Source organism: Charadrius vociferus, unplaced genomic scaffold (genome assembly GCF_000708025.1).
Source record: "Charadrius vociferus isolate BGI_N301 unplaced genomic scaffold, ASM70802v2 scaffold776, whole genome shotgun sequence".
NCBI classification, from domain to species: Eukaryota; Metazoa; Chordata; class Aves; order Charadriiformes; family Charadriidae; genus Charadrius; species Charadrius vociferus.
Window position 1 is genome coordinate 1156993 of NW_009648775.1, and position 11320 is coordinate 1168312.

Consider the following 11320-nt stretch of genomic DNA (forward strand, 5'->3'; position numbering starts at 1 on the left):
TGAGTAGGACGATTCTACCGTCTCCTAGAACATGACATTCAGGCCAGAAAACATACAAGGTAAACTTCAGTTCTAACAACAACTGATGAGAATCTTCTGTTGATTTCCATGGGAAAACGGGGTTGTGGAAAGAAATTACCCACTCAGATTTCAGAGAGGAAATAAAAACGGGAGCCTTTTTTCACCATTGAACAGTTATTTTTCTTTTTTTTAATAAAGTCATTATAAATATGTACAAAGAGTCTCAGCATATGAAATTCCTTTTACAAAAGAGAGAAGCCACATCCAACCATAACCAGGAGCCTTGATGAACTCGGATCAGCAGTGAGCATACGCTTTGCTCTTGCTTTGGTGAGGGCGGAAACTTGCACAGTGACTCTGCAAGAGTTTACATCCAAGGAGTACGAAATCAGTAATGTGCAAGGAATTGTGTATTCACTGCATTTCATCTGTTTTATTCTGTTAGCAATGCATCTGGGAGCAGACTGGGAAATCCGCAAATGCCCTAAGGACTAAAGGTGATGGGAAGATTCTTTCTTGTGATTAACTGCGGTCTTCAAATTGATTGGAAAGGTTACACTGTGAATACCCAGGAAAACTAAATCCCGTTGTAGTTGGTTTTGCTCTCTACATAGATGGCACCTGTAACTAACAATGGATGTAACTACTAACGGCTGTAACTAATAACGGCAGTTTGATACCCAGATGCTTTCAGTGAATATTTGTCAAGCTCCAAAGTCACTTTCTGTAAATATTAAAAAACTTGTGAAATTCAAGTACTCAAGTATTCGTGAAGAGTGAACACTGAAGAAGTCTGATTGGAGTTACATGAAAATTTACTCTTCTATTCAAATAAATATTGTTAGAAAAAAAAAATATTGACCTGGTTTGTACTTTTGTAGTTTTAAATTTCTCTTGGTGATGGGGAATGGAAATTCTGCAGCTTTGACTGGAACAGTCAGCTTTTTCCCACAGCTGCTAAGGGCAGAGCTGTCGTTTGGAAGACCTGAGCGTGGGAGTGCATTTGGGGTATACGTTGGTGGAGATTCTTGAGATGCAGATGGCGCGTGATTCAAGCCAGTAGGATTGGCAGAGGGAAGAAGCACAGAAGCATCTTATGCTGGGGACAGGGCTACACCTGTACTGTGAGCAGAGAGCGCCTTTGGAATGAAAAGCGCCTGCACGTTCAGACCAGGGCAGAAGCAGACCAAGGCAGGAGCAGCATGCGTGGATTGCTCTCCTCCATTCGGACTAGCTGATGTACTAGTATTTTCCTAAGGAAGATCAAGTCCCACGTTATTCAGACTTCCCGAGGCTTTTGGATTTTGAATTACCACCGTCAGTGTCTCCTAACCTTTTCTACTGCGAGAGATGAACCAAATTGTGTTGTCTCATGAGGCAGCACGGAAAAGTGCCCAATTGCAAGGTGTGTGTGGACATAAAAACTGCACCGGTTTAACCGAATCTGTTTGTAGCCGATGTTGTTAGAAGGTACTGCTTTTGCTTCTGCAGTGGAGGGAAGACCTTTATCATTTTAGGACGATATAAAAACAAAGGAAATTCACTAATCAGATTAAACTGATTTAACAAGTGTTTCTGAGTAATGGCCTTAGCTAAATTAGGGTAATTTCTGCATGCCTACATGCTCTAAAACAAAAGCATGATGGATTTTCTCACTTCTCATCGCTGGCAACTCGCTGATTTTGGTGATTTGCTGTATGTTTTTACTGGGTGATGCCTCTCCTGGGCACATGAAAGTGTGTGACACAGGAGGCATTGCTGTACAATCCAGGAGGTAGAACTGGTGCCATTCTGTAATTTTTACCTACTGAAAATAATTGTCAGAGAGAAGAGGAAGGAATCTGGAATTAATGGGCTAGATTCTGTCCTGGGTGTAACCCAGCTGTCTGCAAGCAGACAGCGGTGCTATCCTAGAATTAATTTGGCCAAAGGACTTACTTTAACAGGCAGGGGGAGAGCGGCTGATTAGTAGTCCACACTGGACTGCTTTTTTAACTTGAAATATGAAGTTTCAATATGTGATGGGAGCTCTCTTGGTGGAGTGCTGCTTTAAAAATTAATAAAGACTTTCCTCACCGCCACATTATGCGGCGTTCTATATAGACTATGATCTCATAACCTCCTCCTCTGGCTTGCACACGCACTGTCTGCTGAAACCTAAGATCAGGGTTTGTTTTTTTTTCATTTAGAGAGCACTTCCCCGGTCTTCACAGAGGCGCAACTGCGAAGCTAATCAAAATCAATGGCTTCGTGGCTGCTGGAAAAAAAAAACAACGACAACAACAACAACAACAACAAAAAAAAAGAGGAGCGGGAGAGAGGAACTGTGCCGGTTTCCGACCCGTGAGTGCAGTACAGAAACCCCCCACCATCTCACAGCTGTTGCAATACAGTAAGAACAGCACTAGGGGAGTATACAGCATGCTTTCTTTTCCAATACAAACATCAACCAGGGTTAAAGCAGGTATTTTAAAAAGGATAAAAACACCCCTTGTCAAAAAATGGAGGCATTCAAGAATAACAATTATACCAGAAAATGTAAGGCTTTGACAAATACATACTCTCTAGGAAGTAATTCGATTTATGTACAGTGAATGCTGGCTATAAAGTGCTGGTAAGCTGTTTCTCTAGCAAAGCTTGCTTGACCCAGCAACTAATAGATGAAAGTCTCCAAAACTTAACCCTTGGTTCACACTAAACATCCAATTTAGAACTACAAAAGTGAAGCAAATCAGGATTAAAGCAGGATTTGGGGTGCTGGACCTGCTCTCGTTTGCACTTGGGAAGCACTGTAGATTTGGTTGTTGTTTCACGAGAATAACAACAGGCAGCACATGTCTTCTGACATTGTTGCTGAATGTTGGGAACCACCAAGGAGGAGATTGCTCCCCTGGGAGTCCTGGGTTTTTGGTTTTTTTACAGAAAAGCCTGGCTGTGGAGGGGTAGGACTGAGGGAGATCAGCCGCTCACTTTGCTGCTGGGGCTGATCACTCATTTATGGGGCTTTCCCAAGGTGGAGCCTCTATGGTAAGAACAGAACTTTCCTCTCCTTGGCTGTGCTGTAACCTTTCAGGGGAATTGCCTCTTTGGGAAAAACACTACAAGAAGTCTCCAGGCTGCAGAGCCAAATAGCCACTGTGACAGGCGAACCAAGGGCAGGGCCTGCTGCACGCGCAGCAGATGCAGGGGGAAATGGAATAATGCATATTCCGGGTGAGAAGTTTATTAAACGTTCAGAACTTGGGAGCTAGTAACTGTGAAAGGGGAGGAATATGTGGGAGAGCCCTCTCTCTGGCAGTGAGGAACGGAAGCCAGCTCCGGGGCCGCAAGGGTTGGGGCGAGGCTGCCTCTGTGTCCGTGGGGTATGCGCATCGGGCACAGGGCGAGGAGACACCTCCTGCGGGCTGCCTGTCCTCTACAGCAAAGTGACGCATCCCGTCCTCCTCCATCAATTGTTTTCTGCTCAAGTTTGACCAGTGCAATACTGTACACCCAATTTCACTTCCTCATTTGAGTGATTTGCAGAAAGTTGTATTTTTAAGACTATGCCCGGATCCAGCAGTCACTAATCCAGCACCTGCCACGCTGCTGAAATCAGCTGAGGCTCTCCCTTTTGCTAGAAGAATTCTTACTTATTTCAGTAGGAGGCTGAGCCGGAAAGGAGAACAAGATGCCGAGTATTACTGAGCATCAGGCCAAAAATGGTAGGAAAACGTTTTATCGGTCCCTGTGGTTCTGAGACCATCCGAACTCTATCAACAGACAAACTACACTTAGCTACATGATCCCTCCCAACACTGCGCAGACTATAAAGTAGGGCAAGGTTATTCATTAGGAACAATTTGCTCTTTCAGCACAGCCCTTTCTGCTGTTTGTGAATTGACTTGGATCAATAATACCCTTGAATATGTGTGCAGGGGCCCAAAACGCATCGGTGCATATTTGATAAAGGGAGAATTTATCTTTTAGATTGCTTAGAAACATTTATCCTGCGGTAGTGAAAAATGCAAGGTTTGACTGGGACACAGCGGCCACTCGGCTTGTTCCTTGACTGGGTGAGGGTTTGGAAGTATTTCTAAAAGACAAGAAGCCAAACCTCCTTTGGAAATTGGGTTTTTAACATTGCTTTATGCCTTTGAAAAGTCTCCCCTGCCATGAGAGGGACAATTTTCTGATGCACATCTCTGAAGTTGGGAAAAATGTTTCTAAAAAGCTGTGCTTGTGCAGAATAATTACTTTAAATAGCGTCTGGAAGGTATCCTGAATCCGACAGGTAGTTTTGGCTGCAAGAAAAAAAGCGCTCAGTACAAGACTGAAAAAAGCCCTTTGACTACTAAAGACAAGTTCTCCTGTTAACCCCTAGCCTATTGATTACTCTAGATGCAGTTCTCTGCCCTGGTTCACAGGATTTTGAGACTGCTTAAATCACCATCCAGGAGAATACCCAGCACCGGAGCCGTGGGAGATTCGGCACTAGCAGGCTTTGACGTGTTACAGTGCAGTGAAAAGCGCTGGGGTGTCTTTGCCACCTCCGTGGATGCTGCTTCCCAAGCTCTGAACCATCAAAAGAAAAAGAGCTGCCCCAAAGTAAATCGGTTTTATAAGGTTCTGGGCTAGATTATTTGTTTTGTCTTAATTTATGCAGAGATTGAAAGAAAGAAAAAAAAATAGCACCTTCTCAACAAGTATTATTTTTTGCTATCTTGTGTATAAATATTAATAACCAAAATAGATTCCTCCTTGTCCCATGTTTCAGAACATCCTCTTGGGGAAACTGTAGCACCACAGAGAGGCAGTTTAGCCCCAGACAAATATTAAATGTAGCACCAGAGAAACTAAAGTCATAAGAAAAGCTTATCTCACCTGGTGCTATAGCGCTTAATATATACACACACAAACTGTCTGTTGTCCAAGCTGCTAAGCACCTGCTCCCCCACCACCACGGCTAGGACGTGCTCGTTTTGCAGCAAGTTTGGTCTCTCAAGATCGGTTTTAACTCTGGATGTACAGATTACTTTTCATCCTGCTGCATTGAAAGGAACGTTTATGTTGCCATAAACGAGGTGCAGTGGAGAAAATGCTAGCGTCACAGCAAGGACATCACTAATCTTTTGACTCAGACTGCAGGAGCATGAACGCTCAGACCACCATCATCTACAAGGAATGTTGCTTACGTTCTCAACAAGGCATGCACGTTTTAACGTATGCATACAGGAGGGTTTACATTCTTCTATATATAAGCATGTATGTGTCTCTGTTTTGCTGCTGGGCCCTTGAACAGCTCCTTCCGTGCAAATCCTTCTTCACGTTGCCCAAAGCACTTCCAACATCTTCCACTTCTTTCTTCATCTCCACTCTTCACAGCTGCTGCTCAGGCTCTGGATTCCCTGTCGGAAAAGGGGAAACAATTTTCTCCAAGGGCACAGGGTTTTCTCCAGCCTAAGAAAGCAAAAGAATTGTGTTTGGTTTTAATTATATTGATGCATTGGTTACAATAAAAGCTTCTTTTAAATTTATGCTTGAACCCTCCTGCTAAATTTACTGACGAGAAGAGGTATATAATTTATGGGAAGGATGGGTTTGTGCTTCAACACAAGAGATGACGCCTTTATCCCCACGCTACTGCAGTATTTCTGGTGCGCTCTCTTTTGCAAGGCTCGTTCTTTTGGGTGCTCCATCTTCATTTACATCACGTTAACAAAAATGTTAACTTTTAGGGAAGCCATTAATTTTGTCACAGGTAGGCGATGGGATGCACTGAGTACCACAGGAGACTGGAAGAACTCACTCATTCCTGGTTCTGCCACTGATTAGATTTGTGGCCTTGGGCAAACCACTTCTTCCAGTTGCTGCTGTAAAATGAGGGCAGTAATAACTTATTTGCCTCATAGGTGGGCTGCAAGCCTTAATTAATAAAATGCTCAGAGAAAGGCACCCATCTAAGTGCAAATTAGCAGGAGAGGTGCCCAAGGGGCATCTACTCTGAAATTCCCATTTCCCACATTTATACCTAGGTTTGTGGATACCGGCTCTCACTGGGGTGGATGCCCTCTCCCAGACTGTGCTGTCTAGCTCGCAGAGACTGTGACAATGAGCGATCTTAGAAAAACCTCAGCGGAGAAATCTCTGCTGGCCTTCTGGATGAGGTGACTTCACCCGGGTGGGAGAAAGGAGGGGGGAGTAGCTGACTATGCAACTGCATCAGCCATGAAGTCAGAGAGTAATTAGGGCTGGCAAACAGCTTTGGGGCAGACTCTCATCAGTGTTACTCCGATGTAGGCCCAGAGTCGCTTCCCTTCCTTCTGTTATCACAATCCAGTGGCACTGCCTCTGAGCTGAACTGAAACCTCCCCTGTGAGGACCGCGGGGAAATTCTGGTGCTGCAGCGGACTCTGAGTAACCTAGAACGTCTCTGGTTCAGCCTCCAAAGATTCAGCCAGATCTGCTTGATCACAGGCAGCTGCTCCAGCTGCTGCTGCGCATGGGACGGGGCAATTACAACCTCTCCCTCCCTCAGTTTACAGTCTTGCTTTCTAGTTTGGAGGAATCTGAAGCAACAGTGAAAATAGCTTGAAGGACTAAAGCCAGAGTGAATCATCTGGACTTGAAGCACATTTTCATTTGTCTTGCTGTGATCAAGGCTACCAGCTAGCCATGCGGTTCCTAAGGCTTCTGTATCCGCATGCACACAGACTGCCACATACGCACCCGCTCTCTGGAACTACTGGAGGTATTTTAAAGGGGTTTTTGCAGAGCTTCTTAGCTTTTTTTGGCAGAAGGCAAATAGGAAAGGTGTTCACCACTTGAGCAAGTATGAACGTGATACTACTGGCTACACAAAAACAACCAACAGAGCACAGACCCTCAATGAACAGCTGGCAGTACGTAGCCCACAGGTTGGAACGCGTCCCCGCTGGGTCTCCTGGCCGGCACACGTGGGAGAGAGCCCTCCCTGCAGCCCCGCGCTCCCACGCAGGCCCCGGGGTCTCAGCCTGCCCTTGAGAGCCCCGCACGCAGGCGCAGGGCAACGCAGAGCTCAGACAGACAGACAGCGCCACGGGTTCCTCCAGACCTGTGAAACGTCACAAGGAGATTGTGGGCACCTGCACTTCTCACACAAGGTGTCTCTATAGAGAGGTCCTCTTCAGTAACCACGCCGGCACTGCTGGACGGGAGAGCAGCGCACAGCCTGAGCTGACCGCAGGGGCCCGAGAAATGGGGCTGGTGCTACAGAGGAAGCCTGCGATGCGGTTGCTTACGCTCAAAGAGGTGAGATGTTGACTCAAGTTACACTGCAATAAAGACTTCAGGAGTTGATTAAAGGATTTCCTCCGAAGCAAAACCATGTAATCCTTATTTATTATTTCTCCCGTAGTAGCACTTCCAAATGCCAGCTATGAACCCTTGTCCTACTGTGCCATCCGCGGCCAGCAACACATCATCCTTGGTGTCATTATATTTTACAAACTGTCTCTCGGTGTCACTTAACGTATAGAAAATCTATAAAACCCTGTAAAAGTTGATAAATCCTAGGACGTCTTGAACTCCAAGTGATAAATCTGCTCTGGGGCAGGCAAAGAGCTCGGCACAATGTTTATGCATCTCACAAGCCCCATTCTAAGAGCTTAAATGGCTCTGAAGTTTTGCAGCAGCCTCGTGCTGGCCTTCTGCATAAAGGTGAATTTCATGGAAAGAATAAAAGAGAACCCCAGAATCCTGGCCTTCAGCCCATCTTTCAATAAAACAATTTTGAATATCCTAGGCTGTGTTAAAGCCATTTCTGGGTGCATATTGGCTGCATTGCCAGTATCTGACTCATTAATGGAATATACTTTGAGCCAAATTCTGATCTCATTTACAGCACTGTAAATCCAGGGCAACCCAATTGACTTCAGTGGAGTTACTCCAAATTTCCCACAATAGGCACTCAGCAGACAGATCAAAATTTGGTACTTTGGGTCTGAAAAAGGCTGAGGAAAGCCAAACTACATCCCGTTTGTAATACTGGGGAGGATAGTAAGCTGGAGAGAGTGCCAGCATATCCCCTCTGCAAAGCTGCTGAAAAATTGTTTGTTTAATGTGTCATTTGTATAGTGTTGAAACTTTGCGGGGGGGTTGTTCGCTACTATCAAAATTTTTTGTTTACTCATAAAAAAAGGAATTCTAGCTGGCTTCCTATATGAAAAATGCAGTGTCTACTGAAAACATGGACTGAAGTGAAAAAGAAAAAAAAAAACCTCACTCGCTTTGAAATTTTTCATGGGAACCAACATTCCCTTTGGTGCCGGATCCCTCTCTTCCTGGTACTTTAGGCAGATGCAGATTCTGCTCAGAAAGTTGCTCCTATTCATTGCACCTATTAAGCAATTAAGGCTGTGAGATGACAAATCATGGTAGCTGATATTTGCAAGACCACCTCAGCCAGCCTCGACACATCCCATTGCTTTTAATAGATACGGGCATCTCGACTTCTCAATTAATTTGAACTCTCCAGCCTTAAATCCTACAGTTTTATCACGCAGCTTGCTAAGCTGGTGTTTACCAAAAAAAAAAAGCAAGCTGCTTTTCTCTGGGACGCTGAGTCGGATGGGCATGAAATGATGCAGGTAGGGGGCCTCTAGTCTCATCTCGGCATTTCTTTGACTAATCTTTATTCGGAGACAGGACGCAAAGCCATGCTTGGGTACCACCTGCATAAAGCCATAGGAGAATCTGAGCTCACATCCCCTAAAGCAGTTGGCAAAAGGAGTTCTGCTCACGGCTAATGTGTCAGCATGTAACTTCTTGATTTAAATGGATTACGCAGGCAATTCAGTTGGCACACGTTCCACTACTAATAAACAAATAACAGTTATTGATATATTTAAACAACAACAAAAAATATCCGAGGGCTTGGATTGCTAAGGGAAAGCTTGAGGCAGGGACAAAACGAGGCGCTTTCGCTTCCTTCCTCACCCAGCAGCAGGTTAATGAGAAAACAAGGGCTGGGCGAGAGCCCTGTCAAATTCCCAAGCAGCCTGCTTCCATGTATGCTCACACTTCATTAGCATCTCTGCGGGAGACAGAAGGGTAACTTGGAAGACCAAGAAACAATTAGGAGGGGGTTCAAGAGGTAAGACGAAAGAAGAGTAGAACTACCAGGGAAGAACTCGCAGACTGGTGTGTCCTGGAGATCTCAGCACGGGAAAATCAAGGAACCCAGACAGGGTAAAGAAATACTTTGGGGCTCCAATCTTTCCACAAAGAAGCAGCCTGCTTGGCCATAGTCCACCTGTGGAAAGAGGCATTTCTGGACTGCTGTTTATTTTTGAAAACTCTGCTGCCTCTTTCTCCTGATAGTTAATGCTGAAGGTTTTCCGTGTGCAATTTAACTGTGAGGTCGGGGCAAGGGCGGCGGGGACCTTTGGCGTTTTTGAGTAGGAAAAAAAAGAGCGGGCTCCTTCTTCCTTATTTATCCAGGAGGATAAACAACGGCGCTTGTCTCTTTGTGTCGGGGATGCATACAGGGTGCAACACGCTGAATGTTTGTCCTCGTGCAAAACTGCAGCTCACTGCTGAGCTCATCGGCTTAGCCCTGCGCTCACTGTACTGCCTCTGGTCCTTAATTTTCTTTGCACTCCTGCACAGCTCAGTGTGACATCTCCAGAAATCTTATCAACCCAATTTTAATACAGATAATTAACTGCACTGAGACTTTGGACAGAGTGGCTCTGCATGAACCTCACAGCAAACAGTGGGGGGAATTACTGGCAACACAGTGGGCACAGAACCAGGCTGGTGAAGCTGGCAGGGACAAGTAGGGTTTGATTTTAATACACAGCCACTTCTGAACTAATAGAGCGAAATACAAGTGACATTGTATGCCAAACTGGCACATGACAACTATACTTCATGCCCTGGCTGGGTATTTCAAGGTGATGTCAGATTATATATTATAAAACTGCCATTTGCAAAGCATTCATCCCCAAATCCCAAGCATGGTCCACAGACACAAGTCAGTCACACGCAGCGGCCCTAATCCTGCTTTCACTGGCATCACCTGGGGGCTGTGAGAGCAGAAGTCCCCTGGTACACAGGATTATTCCCTGAGCTGTGCTGTTGTGTAAAGCCACAAGGACCTGAGGGAACAACTACCAACCTTCTTCCTCAGAAACGTGACATACGCTCACGGCAGCCAATGCAAAACGCCACTACCACTTGAAAAAGCAGGAGGGGAACTCAAGTAGCAAGCCAAGCTGAAACTGGCCTTTTCCTCCAACTTCTCTACTCCTTCTGCCGCCACCAGACCACAAGACAAATGCTGACTTTGCAGCGCATTTATTAAGTGTACAAGTTACTCTCCTCTTATGAGCCGCTCCATGAAATCCCAAGATCACAAGTGCTCAGAGCCTGGACTTGTTGCAGAACAATGTTGTTATCACCACAGAGTGTCTCTGAGGGTGGCAGAAAAATACATACTTTGTTCAGGAATACTCTGCTGAGTCAATAAAACACTGCTCTCTTACCACATCTCTAAGTCTAACCCAGCTCACTGCACTTCGGCTCTGAGACACTGCAGATAATCAGATACCTCCACTGGTGTGAGCAAATTACAGTGCAGAATGAATAGAAAAGATTCCTAATGGCAAAAATAACCCAGAAACTGAGGTGTAGATGGTATGTTTAATTATTCTAGAGTTGCATTGCAGTTACATCTGCAGCTTGGTAACTTGTGCCTCGCAAGCTTGCCAGGAGTCGGAACGGGACAGTCTGCTGCGCATAGGGGCAACCAGGAGACTGTTCCTACCTTGTTATTCTCCCACATCTGGCCTCTTTATCCCTGAAACCGCTTCACATCACACACGAGGATCTTCTTTTCAGAGACTTACATTTGTATTTGTGTCCACGAAGCCCCAGAGCATTTGGAGGCAGCTCAGCACGTCCTGTCTGCGGCAGCCTTTGAAGCTGCGAGGAAGGACTGTGCATGCTGAAGGAGCTCGCCTCCGTTGTGTTGAGGATAACGCTTTGCTTTTCTATAGCGTCTTTATCAAAGCAATTTATAAGCAACTGGTTATTGTTGGGCCTGAAGTGCAGAAAGCCAAATGGAGGTGAGGGCTCCACAGAGTCAACAGCAGAAGAGATCGGGAAAAAAAAATAATATCTGCCTAACCAAAGCTATGCAAACCTCCACAAAACACTAAAAATCCAACCAGCCTTGGCCTCGTGGGATTGCCAGGGAGTCTGGGCTGAGCGTGTGCATGGATCCACGGCACCAGTGCACAGGCTTTCTCTTCCAGCCCTTCTCACCTGCCACCTTCTC

The 11320-nt window shown here is 45.5% G+C and overlaps 1 protein-coding gene across 1 annotated transcript in view; it reads left to right on the plus strand.

The window, feature by feature from the left end:
• Positions 1-7236: 7236 nt before the first annotated feature.
• FBXW8 (F-box and WD repeat domain containing 8) overlaps positions 7237-11320 on the plus strand; it is a 63525-nt gene continuing 59441 nt past the window's right edge. The window contains exon 1 of the mRNA XM_009886742.1: positions 7237-7290. Coding sequence (XP_009885044.1) covers positions 7237-7290 — 54 coding nt within the window. The remainder of the gene's footprint in view (positions 7291-11320) is intronic.